The following is a 23,967-nucleotide window of genomic DNA, read 5'->3' on the forward strand; positions in this document are numbered from 1 at the left end:
CACCACGCCCAGGCGCGCGCGCCGCGAGTCGGAAGGCATGCTGCGCGCAACGTTGTGCGCGCAGCGGACGCACGCGACAGGCGCGCGCGGCACCCCGCGCGCACGCCCATGTCCGCCCAAGGCCGAGAAGAGCCCAGAAGCTTCTAGAACTTTCTATGACGGTCGGGATGACTCGGGAAGACTCCAGAAGACCCGCGAACGCCCGCGAAGGGGCTGGAATGCGTGCGAGCAGCCCGGATGGCCTATGTCGGTGCGCGCCCAGCCGAGAAGCCTCCAGACACGTCCAGAAGCTTCTATGTCGGTGCAGAGACATACGATGACGGTCAGAAGTGTCATGGTAGGTCCAGAATGTTCTAGAGTCAAATGTAAAGGGCCAAACCGCCTTGGATCTTCTAGATAGGTCCTCAACCGACCTTCTAAGCCCCTAAGTCGGTTGTGGAGGTTATAAATAGGAATAAGGGGGCTCATTTGTAATCAATCCTAGAATCCTAGGCTCCTTGGTAATCTTGGAGTATCCTTAGGATAACCTAGGACAACCTTGGTGTTTGGCATGTCCTAGCCAACCAAGGCAACCTTGCCTCTTCCTTTGTAAATGGCAATACCCTGGCAAAGGATAAAACATTGTAACCAATTGTATTTGAGCATTCTTGGAATAAAGAGAATAATTCCAAGTAAATGCTAAGTCTAGCTCCCTCTCTCTCGCCAAACCTCCCTTGCCCATTAAGCATTGATCATATTCAAACAACTTCCGTTGCAGTTTCATCGTTAGTGCTTGGTGCACTAACATCTTAAATGGCTTACTTGGCTATCGCGGGCGCATTATTTAGCCAAGTGCCGCACGTTGGTTATGCGTCAAAAATAACCACGTGACACTAAGCTTGCTTAGAGAATAGTATAAGTCGGGGTTGAAGCCAAACCATTAGTTGTTGTTATTCTACACAATTCAAAAGGAAACCTAAGGAGTCTGAAGTGCTGCCAAAGTGCGTATGCGAGAAGAGGAGGAGGAAGAGTATTTCGGGTGTAAGGCTAAGTTTGTGAATGTTTTCTCTAAAATGTTTAAATAAATTCTAATTTCTTATTTATGCTTTGATGATTTTCATTGCAAATGTTTCTAAAAAGATTTGTAAGAAAAGCTATTATATTTTAAAATGAAATGATTACAAAATGGTGTGCAAACCATTAGTTGCATCATTTAACTTAGCTAACTATTATGTGCACGTAAGGAGTCAAGGCCACCATGGGGTGAAAGGGGCTACATAGTGAATTGAGGCGGGACAATGTATAAAAGATATGCATGCGTCTCAGTCTGAGCAACAAGAACGGATCTGTATATTCTCGGATGTTGTTATTATAGTAGTCTAAGCGCGAAGTTATGTGACCTAGTTTAGAGAATGATTTAGGATCCTTGGTGAAAGGAATGTTTGGTAACTAATGTGTGTTATGCAAAATGAAATGTTATTATGAATTGGTATTTTTGTGTTTATGTACGTGAAATGATATTTACAAAGGTATTGCAAAAATGATTTCTTAAAACTTCATCGAGTCTTTTAGACTTATGTTTTTGAATCTCATCTTTTAGGAATCCTGCATTAAGGCCAAGTAGGAAGAGTTTGAAGAGTTTACTAGGCAAGAATGCTGTCAAGGAGTTTTACTTTTTAAGTTTTAAGAGTTATATTTATGTTTATGATTGTAAAGTTATTGTAAAACGCTTAGCGAAGTTTAATAAATTTTAGTTTTGTTTACTTATATGTGTTAAGTATTTACATCGCCTAAAAGTACTTGTAAAGTTATTAAGTTAAGACCAAAAAATATTTGGACGATGAAGAAAAATTCAAGGAATTCAAGATTGATTGAGTGTCTTTAGCATTCAAAAGTGTTAAAAGATGTTCAAGTCGTGCTGCATCTTCCATACTAAGTTAGGAGGTGTATGGGATGGAATGAGCTAGTACGTGTGTGGGACGGGGTGTGAGAATAGAGTGCTCTCTCTAATTATCCTAAATGACCGTAGCAACATTCTTTGGGCTCCCGAATTTAACAGCCCGAGGAGAGAAAACGGGACAGAGTCTATCTTGCTTTATGATAAAATTAGCGGTTTCTTCTTTTTTTGTACATTGCCTCAGAATTCCACTATTCTAATTCTCACTCCGTCCGTTTCTGCTGTTACCTGACCCCAAAATGTTGTCTACGGTGGTTCCTCGATTCCAAATTCTCCTAATGCAGAGCCGCTCCGATTCTAACCCTCGCCGTGGTTTTGGAAACAAGGAAGACAATAAAGTACGTATACCCATGTTTATGGTGCATTTTTAGTTACAACGGCTTCCTATCTTGAAAATTTACTGTAGATTGGCACATGATTGCGTTCATTTTTAGGTATCATGCTATCCTTAATTTTCGATTGGAAGCCTAGTTTGACCATTGTTTCATATGCATGGTTTTAGTTGAATTATTTATATGAGTACATAGTGACTTGGTATAAGATGAAATTTGTTTATATGTTTTAGACAGGAATTTTATATTCAAAAAAAGTTTCTAATCTAGAATAGTTGAAATGCCTCAAGTCTCCAATGCACAAACCCACATTGTGGAAGCAAAAAGCACAACTACAACAGTTTGTTGAGATTCTTTCCACTACAGTAGTCCATGATGATACATGTACACCAATTCAAAGAAGGGATAAAAGTTGAGGTTCTATGCATAAAGTCTTAGAAGTCTGAAGTTAATTTATTGGAGTTAGGAAGTTTGTGTCTGGGTGTAAAATTATAAGATGGAGTTTGTCGTCAAATGTGGAAGGTAGAGAAAGTGAGGAAGGTGAGTTAGTTGATAAATGTACAAACTTTGATGGTGTTAACTATTGAAATTATGTTGTTTAACACCAACTTAAGGGCCAAGAGGCTCCTAAGGTCAATCTTTCCTATGGCTTGTTCAATATTTTTTGTTTGTACTATTGATTTGTCCTTCATTACTTGTTCCTCCGACTGTTTCTCGTAGAATCTGTGCTAGGCTAATTCTATAGGCCATAGCGACTAAGTCTTGTGATTTTGCCTTGTGGTTGTTCTGTTATTTTTCTGCTATTCTCTCTTTTACACCAATAGACAGAGGGAATGAATATTTTTCCATGGTCCGTCTCTGCCCACCTAAATCCCCATATGCAGTTATATAGTTGTATCAAAATTCCTCTCCCGTGACTTCAAATTGTTAACTGAGCTACGGGCATGATCATCTGCTATTATAGGAATATGGTTGAATTCCTTTTTCCCCCCCTCTTAATTCATATTATTACTATTCAATTCAACTAATTTGTTTAATCCTCCAATTAAGGCATCGTTAATTCATTTTGTTATTTTACACTTAGGCCGACAAAGCCGGCAGCTCGGGCAACCAGAAGGGTAGGGTGTATCAACCAAGGTATTCCAAATTAGTTTAGTTTTTTTGAAAATTTGAAATCGTTTATGGTTTAGAAATATGTTGAATTTATAAATAAAGAAAATATCCTTCACTAGTTACAGATGGTTGTGTATAATGACTAAAATTAAAAGGGGCCGTTTGTTTAAGTTGGTGTCGGTTGGATCTGGGAGAACAGGTGACCTCATTGAGCTGCTCTAATACATCAAAGAGAGAAAAAAAATAAAAATAAAGAAGAGAATGTATCACATACCTATTGGCACTTAGGTAGATATTGATATTGTCACCCTTTATAATAGAAAGAAATCGACTAATTGAAAGAATACACTCTAGTAGAAGGGGTGACTGGATTGATAACTGCACAAGATTTGACATTATCCTTTTACTTGACATGCTCTCTGTATGGTGTTTTATTTTGCGCTCTGTCATCTACTAATCTAATGAATTGGGATAAGAGATGATCAATTTTTACGCCTTTTCATTTCCAAAGTATCTTCTCGGTTTATTGAGTTTCATTTTTGATGACTGTGCTAATAATGTGTTTCCCTCTGCTTTGGACTCACTGCTGATGTAGGAAACCCATTCCAAAACAATCTAGTACAGTACCCACACGTAAGTGTAACTCATTTTCCTGTAAGTTTCTTCATTATTTTCTTCCTGTTCTAATATTTATAACATTCTCCAAAAACTCATACTACGTCAAAAAAAAAAAAAAAAAAAAAAAAAAAAAAGAAAGAAAGAAAAAAGAAAAAAAGAGCTTCCACCAACAATTTGCAGAGTTTAATAAGTAAAAAACAGATGTTGTAAATCTTCTCCTTCTTGCTTACACAGTGGGCATATTGAAGGTGATAAGCAGCTGTTTGGTAACTTCCTTTGCATGATTGAAGCGCAATTTAAGAGACCAAAGATCATAACCCAAATGAGAATGTTTACTCTTTCCACAAAGCTTTATATAGGTCCTTGTCCAAAGGAGAGGAAGCCGAGAGGTGTCTTGTGAGAGATTTGACCGTAAACTTTCCATGATTTTCCAAAGACCATACCCTTCTATCAAGATTGTCCTAAACACTTTTAGTTACTGGTTGAGGCATCAAGTTTTGAAAGTCCAGAATCTCATTATCTTTAAGAAGTCTTCTAAAGACTATGAACCAAGAGGATGTCGAGTAATCCCGGTGTTTCTATGGAACCTTTTGGTAAGAGTGTAATCCTGAAGGGATGGGGATATTGAGTGCAAAGGGGAAGATTGTCGATCCATCCATCTGTCCAGAAAGCAATCCTTGTACCATCACCAAGTTTAGAAAAGGCTAAGGACTCCACCTTCCTCCATACTCGTGAGATACTAATCCAAAAGTTTTTGCCGCTGTAACCAGAATTTCCAACCGTGTGCCAGTTGAATGGTTCTTTTCCTTGGATTCTGGGGTGACTTGTCTCCATAAGGAAGTTTCTTCATTCATAAACCTTCAGCCCCACGTAGCTAGTAGAGCCATGTTTTTATTTTGCAGCGCTCCCAAACCCAAGCCTCCATCTGGTTGAGGCTGAATAACTTTAGCCCATTTAACTAAATGGTTGATCTTACTTCCTGTATGCTCTTCCCAGAAACAATTCCTCATTCTCTCCAAAGAGGAGGCTACATTGACTGGCATTGCAAACAAAGACATGTAATAAGTGAGGAGATTGGCCAATATGGATTGACATAATGTTGCTCTTCCTCCTCGTGACAAGTTAAATCTACTCCATTTGTCTAATTTTTTCTGCACTTTATCAATCATGAGCTACCAAAAAGTAACCTGCTTGGATACCCCCCAATGGAAGCCCTAAATATACAAAGGGCATATTTTCTGCGGAACAACCCATCTTTTCAGCCATAAGTTTCAGCTCATCCTCTTCCACATTGACTCCACATAAGGCTGATTTTTCCCAATTTATCCTCGGCCCGGAGCACCATTCAAAGAGTGCAATTGTGTCCTTCAGCTTCATTAACATGCTTTCATCATACTTATAAAAAAGAAGGGTATCGTCTGCGAATTGAAGAATAGGTATATGAACCCTCTCTTTACCAACTACAAGGCCTTCATAATACCTGTCTACAACTAGCTTATTCAAGAGAGCTCCCGAAACCTCGCTTACTAAAAGGAAAAGGAAAGGGGATAGGGATCACCTTGCCGTATTCCTCTAGAAACAAAAATACGACCTCGAGACTTTCCATTAATGAGAATGGAGAATCTTGGCATTTTTAGGCAGGCCATAATTCAAGATATCCATTTCTGGTCAAAATTTGTTCTGTACATGACTTTTTCAAGGAAATACCAATCTTTGATTGAAGGCCTTTTCAAGGTCAAAAGCTTCAAAATCCACCCTTTTTTCCTCTTAGTTCGGTATTCTTCTACGATTTCATTTGCAATTAAGATCTGATCAAGGATTTGCCTACCTTCAATGAAAGCACACTGAGAGGGGCTGATGATGTTGGCTATAGCAAATTTTAGTCTTTCTGCCAAGACTTTTGCTACTACCTTGTAAGTTGACGTCGTGAGGCTGATTGGTTTGAAGTTCTTTACAAGGACCGCATTCTTCTTCTTTTGTATTAGACAGATAAAATTTTCCTGCACACAAGCGTTGATCCTTCCATTCTCATAAAAATCTTCAAATAGGGCAGTGAAAGACTCTTAATCAAATGCCAATGTTTTAAGAAGAATTCAGCTGTAATACTGTTGGGGCCCGTAGCTTTATTCTTTCCAAGGGCTTTTAAAGCCTTGAATGTTTCTGCTTCAGTAAAAGTGGCAGTAAGAGCCACATTCTGAATTGGAGTAATACACAGCCAATCAAAGATTAGAGGTATGTATCTTGGCCTTGGAATTTTCTTGTATAGATTGTCATAAAACCCCAAAATTAGTCTTTCTATGTCTCAGAAAGACTTAGTTGTTTCTCTTTGTTCATCGATTAATTCTGAAATTAAGTTTCTTCTTTTCTTTGCGGCCAAGAAAATTGGAACCCAGCCCGATTTCCAACCATCAAGGTAACCCACTTGATTCAGTCCATCATCCCCCCAAAAACAATGGTTAATTAAAGACCATGAAGTGACCAAGCTTAATTTTGATAACCTCTGGATTATTTCGAAGCTATTTGCTTTTGATGACAGGAGGATGATCCGCAAACTTTTGGAAATGTAACTCCAAACCAATATTATTATAAACCCCTCTATGATGACAATGCCCTTATCAGTCTTGATTAAGGCTCTCTTAATGACATCATCGATGTAGAAGGTAAATGGCAGGCATGGGGAAATTTCCATCTTAAATTTGAAAAATGGGATAGCTTGAAACATAGTAGACCACTAGTGTTGAAAGGATATGGAGGTTGGCTTAAGGTTAAGAACCTTCCCCTTGATTTCTGGAGTAGAAGTATTTTTGAGGCAATTGGAGATCACTTTAGAGGCCTCATAGAAATAGTCATAGAAACCCTAAATCTCACAAATTGTAGTGAAGCTTGCATTCAGGTCAAAACGAACCTTTGTGGATTCGCCCCTTCAACGATTGAAATTTCAGACCAGAAGAGGGGAAACATCATCTAACATTGTGGAGATTTTGAATTTTTAAGCCCTCCAATCTCCAGAAAATCCCCCAGTGTGCATGATGTCTACAAAAACTCCATTGACCGGCTAAGAATAAGAGAAGCCTTGTTTGATGAGGGCTGTGATCTCTTCTCCTTTCCACCCGTACTTAATATCCCAAAATTAGTTTTCGCAACCTTGCCGAGGAGTAGAAGTCCATTTCAACCTCTACAACATTTTCCAGCCACCTCACCGGCGTCGGAGAAGATGAATGGTTCCGGCAAATAGGTGGCAGCCTACTCCATTGGGTGGGAAGCTGAACAGTCTTCACCTTTAATTAATGACACTCCTGAGGGACACAGCTGTCCCAAAAAGCAACTGGGGCCTACGGGTATTAATCAAAATCCCATTAATTGGGCTGCTGAAGTCCTAAGTAGAGAGAGAGAAAAAAGGAAAAAGCATCTTTAATTACTATCATGCGGAATTATGATATATCCTCCAAAGTAATTAAAGATGATTGTTCTCCTTCCAACCAACGGCTACTACCAAATCCAGCCTCCACAAATCCTTCTCTCCCTTCAGTTTCTAGTTTCTGTAACAAGCCTAAATCAACAAAAGGTGGTAAATCTCTCCAAGTTCAAGCTTTGAAAATTCTGAAGCATTATGTCCGGAAACATACATCTTTCAATAACTTATGGACAGCCTTATTAAAGTCTGAGTTGAATGGAGGATGTGACCTCAAAATCCCATTTTCAGCCCCCTCTCGGATGCACCGTTCAGAGTCATCTATTTCAGCAAACAATCCAGACCTTTTGGAGGTTTGCTGCTCCGAAATTCAGTCTTCTAATTGCCTCACCAGGTCAGTAAACTTAGTTTCTCCTACCATGCATTTCAAATACTCAAAACTTCCTAACTTCAACACTAATTTGATGTGAGGCTCCCCTTGTCATGCTGCCATTGACAAGCTGCCCACCAAGACCTTGGATTCACCATTTAGTGTCAGTAGTGAGGAGTCCTTGGGCTTCTTAAATGGTTTTGATCTCAAGAGTAATGAAGAAATTGAAGGGGGCAGACCTTTCTATTTTATTTGATGAAGCTGGCGCTATTCCAATCCAAGTCCCCTCAGAATTGCCTAAGGATCTGCTGCCTTTAGTCAATGATTGTGACATCATCTTGGTTTAATAAAAGATTGATAAGTTTTACTCCCTCTCATCCAGCCTCATGTAGATAATTTCTTGGAACACTAGGAGCCTAAATGTCATCACAAAATGGGCAGCCTTGAAGAAATTCATAAAAAATTATAATCCGGATATTGTTTTGATCCAAGAATAAAAAATGGAAGTCATCAAGTCTCTTTTTTAATTCAATATGAAGTTCTAGAGACGTCGGTTGGACACTCGTGGAATCAATGGGTGCTTCTGGAGGAATTTTAACAATGTGGGACTGCAGCATAATATCAGTTATTGAGGTGGGCCTGTAAATGTGTACTCTGACAAAAGCTTGTGCTTTCATCTTGGGATGATTGGAGCTAAAGATCAGTGCTTTAATCCTGAAGGCTTTGCTAGTTTCATTGTTTTGCTTGAATCAATTCCTTTTCATGATTCTGGTCCAGATTATCAACTTTTTTGAGCATTCACCATCTGTATTGAGGTGTGTGTTGAAGAAAAGGTTTGGTCGTGGTTCCTATGGGAATGTATGGCTGGCTTGTCATGGAAACTGCTAGGAAGCGTTTAGTTCAGTAGGAGAGAATGATAATGCTTCGTGCAACTCATCTTTTGAAGATATCAATGCCATAAACTATGGCTGCTCTTCAAATAATTCTCAAGCCTATTCTTTGGAGATTAACTCGTTCTTCATGAAACGTGTTATGGTTGAAAAAGGTGCCGGAATCTATTTATTTGAGTGGCTTACGGGAGAAATAGTTTGGGGAATATTTTTTAATGCTTCTACACGCCTGGGAGATGTGTTATCAACTGGAACATCGAACTTTGTGTTTGAAGAATCACCATGGGGTGTTGAGGTTTTGCAAAAAGAAGTACAATCTTCTCTGTAAATTTTCTTAAAACGCTAGGGGTTCCTTTTGATAGGTGGGCAAAGCAACTTGTTGACTGGGGTGCTTCTTTCTTTTTTTGTGTTGCTTTCTAAAATACCTTGTGGAATATTAGAGTCTGGGGAAGAGGAAGAAGATCGACTATGAGAAAATCTGGGCTGGAATGTGGCTGATATTGAAACATGTGAGTCTTCTTCTACCCTATTTTCATCCCAAAAGCCAGGGGTCACAACTTTTGGAGATTTGGTATGGCCTAAAAGCCATGTGTCAATCAAATGAATGACATGTAGTTCTACTGGTTGGGCAGTGGAAGCCAAACTTATCTCAGCCGTTAAATGTTTTCTCGAGATTTTGGTCCATCTTTAGTCTCTCCGGGTTTTTTCTTCATGTGGGGAGCAAGCAAAGCCAATTTGCTAATGCTGATATTTTGGAAGACTTTTTCGAGCCTTTTCTGGTTTTTGGACTACTTTGGCATGATATCTTCGAGGCTGCCGGTTGCATCTTCTTGCTAATCTCTAGATTTGAATGTTTTCCTTATGAGAGAGATATTTCATTATGCTTCGTATTCAGATCTCTTCATTTTGGTTCTGTTTAGCTTAAATTTTTCTGTTTGGATTTCTCTTTATTAGCTTGTTCTTTGTGATTGTTTTTTGGTTGTTTTCCCTTTAGTATTGTCCGAGTGCACCTGTCTTAGTTTGTTTGGATATTCTGTCATTTTCTTATTTTGCTCTTAGTATAATTCTCTTGTACTCTGAGCATTAGTCTCATTTATTATTATTAATAAAGAGGTTTCCGTTTCAAAAACAACTTCCAATGGCAAGTCTTCATAATCGGTTGGCAAAATTTCAGAATCTTCACTACTTGCGCTGAAAGGGGAATCAATCTCCAATTCCTTCTTTTTAAAAAATGGACGAGCCGACTGGGAGCATGGGGACCCTCTCAAGAAAGTGATTGATGGAACTCCAAATTCAAATGGTAATTGCTAGCTTTATTGTATTACTTCAGTACAAGAATAAGAATTGTTGAAGTAACAATCCTTGACAACAATGGTAATTCCTGTTCTTCTCTCAACCAGAAGAATACAGAAACATCTCTCAAAATCTCCCACCAAAAACTTGTCTCCTACCACCTACTCACGATACCGACTTTATACACTATTTCCCGCCCAAAAGACAGCTAACATTCCTCCTACTTTCCCGCCCACCGACCTATTTAAATCACGTGTGTTTTGTTTTTTTTTTTTAAAAACAACTAACAGACATCTATTTCCACACGTGATCATTAACAAATTCTATTTCTTTCTTCTTGTATACACATGTTTGATAAGGGGTCTAACATTACTTCCCCCTTTTAAAGTCACCTTGTCCTCAAGGTGAAAATTTGGATACTTTTCCTTCATTTCATCATAAGATTCCCAAGAAGCTTCATGCTTAGGCAAACCTCTCCAACACACCAGCACTTCCCACTGCTCAGCTCCAATCTTACGATATTCAATAGCCTCTTCCGGTTCAGATTTCCACATGTAATTCTCATCAATAAACTGAATAGTCGGTTGAGAATCCGCATGCTGTCCCATCATTTTCCTCAGCTGAGACACATGAAATACAGGATGAATTCTGGAATTTTCTGGTAGTTGTAGACGATAAGCGACGGGCCCAATCTTTTCTATAATCTTATATGGCCCGTAGAAACGTGGAGCAAGCTTTTCATTCCTTCTACTGCGTACTGTAATCTGTCTATAAGGACGAATACGTAGAAATACATATTCTCCCACTGAAAATTCAACAGCTCTCCTTTTTTGATCCGCATACAACTTCATCTGTTCTTGTGCCAGGCGTAAATGTTCACGCAGAGAACCCAAAACAAGATCTCTTTCCAGCAACATTTCCTCGACAGTAGAATTCTTGGATGGTGAATTTCCATAAGAAAGAACAGTAGGAGGTTGTCGGCCATAAACAACTTGAAATGGAGTCATGCCAATAGAACGATGAAAAGTAGTATTATACCAATATTCCGTCCAAGGCAACCATCTAACCCATTCCTTAGGTTTCTCATTATAAAAACACCTCAAATAAGTTTCCACTCCCCGGTTGACAACCTCGGTTTGGCCATCTGATTGAGGATGATAAGCTGTACTTTTATTCAGCTTAGTGCCGGATAAACGAAACAATTCAGTCCAAAATTGACTAAGAAATACCTTGTCTCTATCCGACACAATGGACAAAGGAAATCCATGCAACCTTACTATCTCTTTCACAAACAGCTCAGCCACCAACTTAGCAGTATACGGATGTTTCAACGGTAAAAAATGTCCATATTTACTCAATCTGTCAACCACCACCAGGATTACCTCAAAACCACTTGACTTTGGGAGGCCCTCCACGAAGTCCATTGATATATCACTCCATATCGCTTGAGGAATCTCCAATGGAACAAGCAAACCAGCCGGGGATAATGCCAATGTCTTACTCCTTTGGCATACTAAGCATTCCTCACAATGTTTTTTAATATCAGCCTTCATCCCCATCCAATACAGCTCAGCAGCTATTCTTTTATAAGTTCTCAAAAACCCTGAATGTCCTCCAATTGCAGAATTATGAAAAGTATCTAAAATTACTGGTATCAAAGAGGATTGCTTCAAAATTACCAGTCGATTCTTATACATCAGCAACCCCTTTTTCAGAGAGTAATCGTTTACTTCCAATTCTTCACCTTGCTCTATCTGCCTTATAATCTTCTCATACTTAGGATCTTGAAACACTTCCTTTTTTACTATCTCCAAATCAACAGCTATTGGAATAGACAGCCCAAACAGTTGCACTTCTTCTGGTTTTCGGGACAAAGCATCAGCTGCTCTGTTTTCCACTCCAGGTTTATAAACTACTTCAAATGAATAACCAAGTAATTTAGCTATCCATTTCTGATACTGGGGTTGTATAATTCTCTGGTCTAGCAGAAATTTAAGTGCCTTCTGGTCAGTCTTCACCCTGAATTTCCCTATCAACAAATAAGGACGCCATCTTTGGACTGCCAATACAACAGCCATGAGTTCTCTTTCATATACCGGTCTAGACCTGTCCCTTAATGCTAGCGTGTGACTATAATATGCCACTGGTCTTTTGTCTTGCACCAGAACAGCTCCAACTCCATATCCAGAGGCATCAGCTTCTATTTCAAACTGTTTAGAAAAATCAGGTAAAGCTAATACCGGTAAGGACATCATTGCTGATTTCAACCGGTTAAAAGCCACAGTAGCTTCTTCAGTCCAGTTAAACCCTCCCTTCTTCAACAATTGGGTTAATGGAGCAGCAATAGTTCCATAATTGCGCACAAATCGTCGATAGTATCCAGTTAACCCCAAGAACCTTCTGGTTTCTTTGACATTTGTAGGTTGTGGCCAGTCAGAGATAGCTTTAATCTTCTCTGGATCCACTGCTACTCCTCCTGAAATCACATGGCCTAAATACTCAATTTTCTGCTGTGCAAAATGACATTTCTTTTGGTTGGCAAACAACTCATGATACCGCAAAACTGCCAACACTTTTTTCATGTGTTCTTCATGTTCTTCCTCATTTCTACTATAAACTAATATATCGTCAAAGAAGACCAACACAAACTTTCTAAGAAATGGCTTGAATATATTGTTCATCAAAGCTTGAAATGTGGCCGGAGCATTGGTCAACCCAAAGGGCATTACTAGAAACTCGTAATGACCCTCGTGTGTTCTAAAAGCCGTTTTCTCTATATCTTCATCGGCCATTCTGATTTGATGGTACCCGGACTTCAAATCAATCTTAGAAAATAGAGTTGCTCCACAAAGCTCATCAAATAACTCCTCCACTACCGGAATAGGAAATTTATCCGGAATTGTAGCATTGTTGACAACTCTATAATCTACACAAAAGCGCCAGCTCCCATCTTTTTTCTTTACCAACAGCACCGGGCTAGAATATGGACTGATACTCGGCCTTATTACCCCTGAATTCAACATTTCTTGAACTAACTTTTCCATTTCTTCTTTCTGATGGAATCCATATCGGTATGGACGTACATTAATTGGGTTAGTTCCCTCCTTCAAATGTATATGGTGCTCTATTTCTCTTCGGGGTGGTAGTTTCTCTGGCCACTCAAAAACATCTCGAAACTGTTTGATAACTGAACCTATCCGGCCCTTACTCTCCACTTCTGTATTTAACAAATAGCGTTCGTCATCTTCCACAGTTTTCACTTGCAAAGATCGGCATTCAATCAGAAATCCACTATCCTTTTCTTCCCAGTTCTTTATCATATTTTTGAGGCTGATCCTTGCCTTAGTTAGACTAGGATCTCCTTTGATGTTCACTTCCTTTCCCTCGGCCACAAAAGACAGAGACAAATTTTTCCAATCTACTGTAGTAACCCCCAAAGAATACAGCCATTGCATTCCCAAAATTACATCAACACCTCCAAGTTCCAAAGGAAGGAAATCCTCCACTATTTTCCAACCCTTCAACTGTACTTCCAGTTTTTCACATACTCCTTTCCCCTGAACAGCAGCCCCAGATCCTAAGATCACACCATAATGTGAAGTTTCTTTGATTGGTAATGATAATTTTTTTACCAATTTTTCTGACACAAAGTTATGTGTCGCTCCACAATCAATTAAAATAACCACCTCTTCTCCAAGCAATTTACCTTTCACCTTCATAGTTCCGGGGTCATTTAAACCTACTACGAAATTGATTGATAATTCAACCACAGTAGTAAGGTTCTCATTGATTTCCATGCAGCCCAATTCTTTTTCTTCTTTTTCATCTTCAACAATTTCATATTCTTCCCTTCCTTCTGTCACAACAAACATCCTCAACTCTCGTTGTTCCTTCAATCTACATTTATGATCTGCGGAATACTTCTCATTACATCGAAAACACAACCCCTTCTCTTTCCTTGCCTGAAACTCAGCATCAGGTAATCTCTTATAACTCCCTTCCCTTCGGTTTTCATTCGGAACAGAGCTTCTCAGTGTAATAGTACGTATGGGAAAAACAGTGTTGTTCTTATTGTCCCCTGCTACACCTCCAGTGGATATTTTTCCAACAACACTATTTTGCCCCGCTATCTTACCCCCCAAGTATCCGCACATCTTGGCTTCAGTCCTTGCTATCTCTCTGTTTTCAACCATCTGGGCTACTTCCATCATTTCTGCCAAGCTTTTCGGTCGACAGAAAAATACTTCTGACCTCACCCACGGTAATAAACCATTCATAAACGTGTCTAGGATTACACGTTCTGGCAAGTCATTCACCGGAGCTACCATTTTATCAAACAAATTTATATATTCCTCCACGGTGCCTTCTTGTTTAATTCTCAAAAACTGTCCAGAAATGGTTCCATCCTTATTAGATCGAAAACGAACTAGCAATCTCTCTTTCATATTCGCCCAACTAGTGAACTTATCTCTCTCTTCTTGAGATCTAAACCAGTTTAATGCCGGTCCATCGAAACTAACTGTAGATACTAACATTTTTTCAGAATCAGTTAGCTTATGGATTTGAAAGTACCTCTCTGCCCGAAATAGCCAAGAATCCGGGTCCTCTCCTGTAAAAACAGGCATTTCGGTCCTGGAAGCTTTCGTCACCGTCGCTTCTTCGTTCGTTTCCATCGATTCTGAAACTTCGGTCTGCTTCTGTCATTCTACTGGAAGACGCGTCGCCTTCCTTTCCTTTAGCTTTTTCAAATTCCTTCGCGGCGGTTTCTGTCACTATCCCACTCATCGTCGACCTCTCCATCGTATTCGTTTCGATGATCGTGAATAACAACTGCTGCTGTTTTTCGGACTGAAGACGCATCAATTCTATGCTCTTCGCAATTTCGTTCAGGCTTACCTCGATCGCCGGCACCTTGCTTAATTCCTTCTTCATTTCGGCAATCTCTTGGTCGATGCATTCCAGACGTTCCTCTATCCGAGTCTGAACCATCCCTTCCCAGATCACGGCTCTGATACCAAAAATGATGGAACTCCAAATTCAAATGGTAATTGCTAGCTTTATTGTATTACTTCAGTACAAGAATAAGAATTGTTGAAGTAGCAATCCTTGACAACAATGGTAATTCCTGTTCTTCTCTCAACCAGAAGAATACAGAAACATCTCTCAAAATCTCCCACCAAAAACTTGTCTCCTACCACCTACTCACGATACCGACTTTATACACTATTTCCCGCCCAAAAGACAGCTAACATTCCTCCTACTTTCCCGCCCACCGACCTATTTAAATCACACGTGTGTTTTGTTTTTTTTAAAAAAAAACTAACAGACATCTATTTCCACACGTGATCATTAACAAATTCTATTTCTTTCTTCTTGTATACACATGTTTGATAAGGGGTCTAACAGTGATCTTAGAGTTAGAGGCAGTAAAAGAGGTGTGGTTGAACAATTGAATTGACTGAGAGGAAGATAATGACCTGTTATTGAATTCAGGGAGTTGGGCATGAGAGCAGCAAATTTCCAAGAGATTTGGATTGCTTTCAGACTTGGAGGGGTTGGATTTAATCAGTAGCGTGTCAGAGGTAGGCTTCTCACAAATTTCCTTTGCCATCTTGAAATGCTGGAAGTTTCTTTTAATAGGTAGGCAGGGTAGCTTGTTGACTGGGATGCTTCTTTCTTTAATGCTGTCTGAATCATCTTGAGAAGTTTTGGAGACTGGGGAAGATTCAGAAGATGGACAGCAAGGAGAACAGGCGCAGACGGTGTGGGTGATGAAGCTTCTAACTCTCCCTCTTCCCCGTTTGGATACCAGAAGCCAGGGGTTACGACTTTTGGAGATTTAGTGAGGCCATCAGACTGGTTGGCATTCAATTGAGTCATCTGTATTTGAATTGATTGAGAATATGAACTGATAAAGGTGGAGCCGTTTTTTTCTGAAGAGTTAATGACTTGACAGCCAGAATTCTCTCTTTGACATTCTCATTAAACACTTGTCTGATAGTGACTCTTGCTCTCTCGTTCACACCCATTGGGCACAACTGTTGCCTCAGTAATATTCTCTCCTTTATCGTGAAGTTCGAGATTAGAAGAATCTCCGATGAGTTTAAAATTTTCCGACTGTCCTTCACCGATCTCTGAGTCAAAAACTCTAAGTGATTCAAATGGGTTTCTTGAAATGGATGGCTTGTGATTTTTGAGAAAATCCCATTTTGATGAAGGGAGTTCAAACCTCATTTCTTCATCTAAAGCCACTGATTCCAACCTGTGTAAGTCAATTGGATTGAAGAAATCACTAATGAATAAATCGTTTTTAACAATATTAGGGACAATTAGTGGTTCAAAATTTCCAAAATTTAGAAACAAACTGCCCCTTATCCCATTTTTCAACTCTAAAGTATCTGGCATGAAACCGCTGAGATTTCTCCAAACCTGACTTCTTGCATCAATACGTCTTATCAGGTTTAGTGTATCCAATGCTATGCTTTCCAACCCATCGAAATGGGCTCCAATTACTTCAAAAATATCTCTTCTCCAAAGATCAAGGGGAAGTTTTTTTAATGGATAACCAACCTCCAAAACCTTTTTTGTATGAACTGATTGTAGGTTGGTTATATTTCCAACCTACAAAATGTATGAACTGATTGACAGTGCTCACAACATAGGAGATGTCAGGTCTTGTGTGAGATAAATAAATTAGCTTTCCCACTAGGTGCTAATACTTCTCTTTATCAACAGGAACTCTATAACCTGAATTTCCGAGTCTGGCATTGAACTCAATGGACGTATCAGCAGGATGACATTCCATCATACCTGTTTTAGCTAGTAAATCAAGGGTGTACTTTCTCTGGGATACAGAGATGCCCTCTCTAGATCATTATTGTGGTCTTTATCAATTTCATCGACAATGGGCTGCCAAATGGAGAGATGTAGGCTTGTTGAAGAGAGAACTTTATCTATAGGTCTTTCTCTTTTTGGTAAAGATTTCATTGTATAGAAATCTTTATCTTGATGGCTCAAGATAGATCTAGATAGATTTTTATGAGGAGGTTCAATCTTTAAACTTACGAGTGAAGATAAATTTAATATTACACCAACACTTTAATACCCCCTTACTTGTGGCCTTTGGGCTTGGAAATGTGTACCTAACCAGTGAAAATCAATATTAATTAGAGAGGAAATAACATTACAAGTGTTTGAACACAAAGCCTCAGCTTTGATAGCATACTAAATCATTGGTTGACCCAAAAGTTTAAGCTTGTACGTGAAGGTAAATTTAATATTATATCAACACTGTATAACTTAAAACTTTTGAGTTGATGGGTGATTTAGCAAAGACAATGTTTTGTCTTTTGCAAAATAACAATTGAAGGATTGATTTTGGAGGTGGTGCTTTTGATGAGGGCTTTCTTCTTCCAATATTCGTGACCCATGACATTCCACGTTAGAATAATCATTAAGAAGATTATGAGCCCTTTGAGAGTAAAGGCTTGACCTTTTCTTCCTTTGAAGATGGTAGATTTGAGCCTCTTAGTTTCACAAATAACTTGGGACTGCTTGACCAAGAGTCTATTCTTTTTCTTTATAAGCCAAAATAGCCATAATATACAGACCACTATTTTCTAACCATAAAGCTATAGCTTTCAAGTTTCACTACGAGAAGGAAAGAAGAATGGTCAGAGTGGGTGTATGGATGAGGTCTGACAAGGTGCATCAAGGAGTACTGTTGTAAAATCACTAGCTGGCGTCTGGCGACATCAAGGAGAGAGAGTGAGAGTTGGGGGGTTGGTAGAGGGTTGGACGGGTTGACATTGATGTTGGTTCTAATGACAAAGAGAAAATTGGAGACAATGTGCTTCTTTTTGGGTATGAAGATGGTAGGTTATTGATCAATTGAAATTGGTAGAAGAATAGTGAGTTGGAAGGATGGATAGGGGACGAGGGGAGGGTGAGCTTGGAGAGAGGTAATGATAAGGACATGGATTGTTTCTTTGTTTTGTTTTTTTTTTTAAACAAACCATGTCCTTAACATTACCTCTATTTGGATGGTTTTTTTAAACAATCCATGTTCTACTTTTAGTGGACTTCTAATTTTATTATAATATTCTTCTTTATGATAGTTTTTCTTTTTCTTTCTCTCACTCCCTTTCTTTCCCTTTCACTCTCCCTGTTTTACCCTTTTCCAGTACTAGTGTCTTGTACATTATCTAAAGGTGGATTGTGATGTAGATGCACTGGTCTAAGTTCATCAGTTGAACCTTTTCTTTTTTCATTTTTATGTGAACTTTCTTGGTCCCCTGTTTTTCGTATTGTTATATTCTCTTTTCATGTATCTTGCACTTGATTTAAAGTTGGATTATGTGTAGAGGCACCTGCTGTGAGTTCCTGTAATGATGGAAATTCTTGTAACAAATCTTTGGACCCTGTTTTTCATATTGTTACTCTTTTCATGTATCTTGCACTTGATTTAAAGTTGGATTATGTGTAGAGGCACCTGCTGTGAGTTCCCGTAATGATGGAAATTCTTATAACAAATCTTTGGACCTTCAGTTCGAAGAGCGACTTGAAGCAGTTAAAAGGTACTACGCATGATTGTTTTTTTAACTCAATTGTTTTATTCATTCTCTCTGTTGATGCTTGTTAGTAAAAGGTAGTAAAAGGCCTTTGACGCTCATAAAATGCTTGTCCATTCTTTTAAATGATGATTAATGTCTAGGAATGTCTTTCTTTTTTGAAATGGATACGAACCTCTTTATTAATGTATAAATAGAAGAGGCTAATGCTCAAAGTACAAGAGAATTATACTAAGAGGGAAAAGAGGGATTGCATACAAAAGTACAAGCGAATTGAACAATATAGACAACACAAAGAAACCATGAGCAAAACAGTAGAAAAATAAGAACAAAGCAAAATTAAAATCTTTCCTTAAGAAGCCAAAAACAGCTGAAGATTGCAGACTAAAAACTTCAAAATGGATGGGAGGGAAATACCAAGGGAGAGTAAACATCCATGCAGCTTCAAGTTGAGGATTGTTGAAAAATATGCCTAAGTAGTCCTTAAATCTTGAGTGAGTGACTAGAAGCAGAAAATTTCAGGAGAACATTAAATGGCCAAAATAATAGAAGCATTCGACAAATCTCTCGTGATCCACTAAAAATACTTCAAAAATGATTTGCTAAAAAAAGTCTAGTCTAAATTCTGTACTCAAACCAAAATAATTCCACATTTCTCAACAATTGACTTCAAGTGATCTGGAACTTCACAATGCTGAGCTTGTGAGGGAAATAAAGAGGCCTGTTTCTTGGTAATTATATCCTCCATCTGAAACACGGTATTGAGATTAGATTCTAAAGGATCCTTAATCGAATGGTCATCCTTCTTCGTTGACTTTGGTATACTTCCTCGCTACTCACACTAAAAGGAGAGTCGAAATCTAACACTCCCTTCTTTTTCGATGAGGAGAAAGGAGTTTGGATAGGAGAACCTCTCAAAAAATTTACCTTAGTACCAGGCATAGAGAAAATGGAGTATTTAAAATGTGGATGAACAAAACTCTGAGGATTTGACCCGGTTTGATTGAGAATGGGCTTGAACTAGGGCACAATTTGCCTAAAAAAAATCAGGGTTCTGATCTAGAATCAATTTTTCCTTCGTAAACTTTTTTTTTGAAGTCTCCTTTACCTCTTTCTTTCTAACAAAATGCTTTGGGAAATTCTTGAAGGGATGTGGGAGAACCCTTGATTTAGGATGTTTTTTAGGCTTAGCCTTTGACTCAAATCTGGCCAAGGATGACAGGGATGACAAAGAAAAACCAGCGGAGGAAGAATTGGAAGTAGGAGCTTTTCTAGAAGGGAATGAAGGCAAAAGACTTCGACGAAGTAGAGGGAAGTGACTTGCCCATGGAGGAAGAAGGAACGGCAAAAGTGTGGTCACATTTCGTCTAACCTACCTTCCCATTTGTACTAAAAACTTGAAATTCCAATTGGCAATAAAGAATTTTCAGCCGTAATATTCTCTTTCCTCTTTAAAAGCTTCTCTTTAACTTCCTTTGATACCCTATCTGCGTAGCTTGAACTTTTGCTCTCTGATGGAAGATTAGACGTGGGCCTTTTATTCGCAAACTATCTTGTATAGTCTACCTTTGTCAGGAAGCTCTTCAACATTTTATGGAAATCTAACCATTTCTGCTTGTCCACCCCTGAACACACTCGAATGTTGGAGTAACCATCTGACGAAGTCCAAAAATCACAACATAGTATCCATCCAACTTTGATGATGAGAGGAATATGCTGGCTTCTACGTCTTCCACTTGAAATGATCCATCTTCGCACCAAATGCGGAAAAGCAAGCTATCAATTTTACAACATTCCACTTCCATCTCTGGTTAAGAGTGAAGCGTCCAAAAAGGGAAGTGTCTAAAAACACTTTCTGGAGAACTGAAAACATGGTCTTCTTGCCAGAAAACCAATAGATGACTGGTGTTGGGGGGGGGGGGGGGGTATTTCTTTCGGTTGCACGATATTATATTTCTTATCTATTGGGGTTAAGAAAAAAGAAATGCTGTTTCTGTTGTATGGTTTATATTACTTTCTTTGTTCTGTAGGGTATTTGCATTGTGTAAACCATTCAGGTCATTTGATCTTGTAACAGATGCTCTTCTCTTACGAACTACCTGATTTTTTTTGATAAAAACCCAAACATTTACTGAAAAAGAAAATGAAAGAGTACAAGGGAATTAAAAGAAATAAGCCCACAAAAGGAAGTCTTACTAAAGAAAGAGACTCCAATAATGTAAAATGAGACATGATTACAGAAAGACTTTTTCATTGGCTTCCAGAGAGAAACATAGAACCTAGTGAAGAATCATACTATCACAGGGCCCCTCTCTACTCCTCCAAAGGTTCTATTTTTCCGTTTCCCTCACCAACTGGGTATGCAAGAAATGAGGGAACAGTAAGTCCTCATCAAGAAAGAAATGAATCTGTATAATCAAGGAGAACATTCTTTTTAAAGTCCTGTTACATTTTTTAATTTCAGCACGTAAAATTTATTGAAGTAGCTACTAAATCATTTAGCTGTACTTTCTGGACACTTTTAATCTGAATACTGATAAATTTATCCTGTAAACTATGCAGATCAGCCCTTGAGAAGAAAAAGGCAGACATTAAAAAAGAATTTGGAGCAATTGACTATGATGCACCGGTAGAATCGGAAGAGAAAACAATTGGATTTGGTACCAAAGTAAGAAATGTGTGTTTCAGATGGATATTTCCTTTTCATTTAATGCTAATTCAACTGTGGCACAAGTAGATTGGAATAGGTGTTGCTGTTTTGGTCTTTGGCTTTGTTTTTGCGCTTGGAGACTTTCTGCCATCCGGAAGGTATTGCGTAGGTACCATACCATGCACTAGTTTCCCAAAAACACTCTTCAGTTTGCACCAATATTTTTTTTCTTCATTTATGACATGAATATTGACATTGATCATGTGCCTTTTCAAATGTCAAGTATTTTGGCTGTTCGCATGCTTTTACCAATGGTTTGTTCTGTAGGATAGTGATTATTTTGCTAGTAACTAAAAAAGGGAGAGGGAGGGAGGGATGAGCCACCTACTCAAGTAAGATGAAAACGTTTCTCTCTCTCTCCTTGGAGGCGGTTTATGATGAGCCACCTTCATTGCCTGTTTGCTGGAGTGAGTGTAAGTTAAGAGTTTGTGAAGAGACTACAAAAAAAGCTCGACTTTCTTGGGGTATTTCAAGCACATTGTTTGGATCATTGCAAAGATTGATGCTCTATGCTCGAGGGGTGCATTTAAATCCTTCCTTTTGAAATAAGGGTGTAGTCCCTTGGCATGTCTTTTTTTTTTTTTGGCCATGTTATCTAAGTCATCGCATTTTCTTTCATTTTCTCGGTATTCTGATTACCTTGCTGCATAAGAAACAATATGTGCACACACACATGCATGCATTTATGTGTAAGTATTTATATGTATGTATGATTCAATTACAACCCACATGGTTTTTTAACTCTGGGTAGATTCTAAACTTTGTTTATTCCTAGATGTGAAGTGAGCTCAATATGCACTGTTTGAAACAAAACTTATGAAGATTTTTGTTCAGGCTTGCTATCTCCAAGGCTTTTATTGTGTATTATTTTGTGGATGACTTTCTTGGTTTGTGGATGGTATATGTTTCATTCAACAAAGCCTTTCGTATGAGTGACCAAAGCTAGCTGCAAAAAATTTCTTTTGAAAATTTTCCTCCCCGCAATTTTGATTGCTCAATAAAAATCTGGAGGTTTTTTGGCTTAACATTTGCAGTACCGGTCCTGATAAGGATTCTGTGGTGGAAAATATCAAACTATCGAGAGAAGAAGAAAGTAATCTTAAGGTAACATCCTCAGAATTGTTTTGTGTCCCTTGTCACTAAAACAACATTCTTGCAAGTAGCTATAACTGATATGTATCTACTTTAACACCCCCTCAAAACTTGATTATAGACGTTATTCGCCAATATTTTGCTTGTTAAATTTTGCTTCTTATCCCCCCCCCCCCCCCAAAAAAAAAAATAAAATAAAGAAACTAATAAATAAATAAATAGAACAAAAAAAGCGATTCTTACTTTTCTGACAATGGGTGAGGAATCGAAACTCAATATCCTAGTTGAAGTATACTTATTTCGGCAAGATTCTCACTTTTTAATTTAGATTAAGCTGTGGGTAACTTATTATCATCATAGCATGGGGAAAAAATCAATTTATACCCCTATACTTTGGAGTGTGTCACTAAACTCAATCAAAAAACTTTCATAAGTTAAGTAATTTTGACCTTGCACTAAGATTTTGTTTAGAAACATTAATGCATAAATTTCATTTAGTTGTCTTCCTCTATATTTCAATGCTTAAGTTTATGTAATTCAAATGAGAGAATTTTATTAATGTTTTTGAAGTTGTGAATACAAGAAGACAACTACTCCATTTATAGCAAAAGTAAACTAATCCTAACCTTAATCCTAATTAATAAAAGAAACTTAATCCTAATCCTAAATAATAAAAGAAACTAATTCTAATACTAATAAACCAAAGAAACTAATCCTAATCCTAATAAATTAAGAATTTGACCATAATACCCTAGTTCTACTCTAGTTCTACTGCATCATAAGTATTTAAAAAAGAATTATGTGCAATTTATTTTGTGACTTCGATAGGGTTTTGGGAGAAAATAACCTTATTTTGGTGATTTACAACTAATTTAAAATGGAATTAAGTGAATAATTATTCTAAAGGGAAAACAAAAGGGGGTTCTAAAAAGGAATCAGAATCGAAATGAAAGCAAAAACTAGTACAAGGAAATATGTGCTCCTAACCAACCTTGTCTCATGCTGATATGAGACTAGAGATACAAACGCATACTCTTTCATGTTAGATAGGATAAGAGGGGTCTTCGAGAGTCAAGCTATTGTGGTAGTAAAGGAATCACATGAGGAGAGTGGAGACCCTTTTCATGCGAGACTCTCGCAAAAGTTGCCTCAAAGCATACAACTACAGAAAAGATGAGGCAGGATTCTCGGATTTGGAGGGGAGAACAGTGGATGTGAAATTTCACAAAGGGTGAGGAACTGTGTGTGCTTACGTTATGGAGAAAGATAAATTACTAATGGAGGGTCTATTGATTAACTCATGAAAGTTCATATTTAAATTGATACAACTTCCAAAGTTTTAGATCTATAAATTGATTTCCCCCTATTTTTGTTTATATTTCATGATTTTCCCTTATTTTTGTCTATATTTTGTGGGCTTCTTTTCTTAACTGCCATAAGTACAGTTAAAATGTCAAGAGGTCGCGAAATCTGATTGTTTGTGTTTAAAATTTAGATGGTGCCTCTGCCAGCATGAGGGATTTCAATTTGCTTAGTTCCCCTTGGCTTATAACTTCTCTTTATAATAGCTTTTTTTGGACAAACTAATTCTTAATGCTGAACTGTTTTTACTTACTCAATTTAATGAGAGA

At 38.2% G+C, this 23,967-nt stretch overlaps 1 protein-coding gene across 3 annotated transcripts in view; it reads left to right on the top strand.

The window, feature by feature from the left end:
* Positions 1–1,711: 1,711 nt before the first annotated feature.
* The window catches only part of LOC103502794 (uncharacterized), a 34,829-nt gene continuing 12,573 nt past the window's right edge, over positions 1,712–23,967 (top strand). Inside the window, exons 1-7 of one of the 3 annotated variants that reach the window (XM_008466884.3) lie at positions 1,712–2,274; positions 3,353–3,405; positions 3,977–4,014; positions 18,450–18,540; positions 21,097–21,202; positions 21,272–21,342; positions 22,279–22,348. In XM_008466884.3, coding sequence (XP_008465106.2) covers positions 2,176–2,274; positions 3,353–3,405; positions 3,977–4,014; positions 18,450–18,540; positions 21,097–21,202; positions 21,272–21,342; positions 22,279–22,348 — 528 coding nt within the window. In that variant the 5' untranslated portion in view covers positions 1,712–2,175. The remainder of the gene's footprint in view (positions 2,275–3,352; positions 3,406–3,976; positions 4,015–18,449; positions 18,541–21,096; positions 21,203–21,271; positions 21,343–22,278; positions 22,349–23,967) is intronic. The other 2 variants (XR_007820269.1, XM_051083760.1) reach the window with 2 other exon arrangements.

The sequence above is a fragment of the Cucumis melo genome, chromosome 4 (genome assembly GCF_025177605.1).
Source record: "Cucumis melo cultivar AY chromosome 4, USDA_Cmelo_AY_1.0, whole genome shotgun sequence".
Lineage (NCBI taxonomy): Eukaryota > Viridiplantae > Streptophyta > Magnoliopsida > Cucurbitales > Cucurbitaceae > Cucumis > Cucumis melo.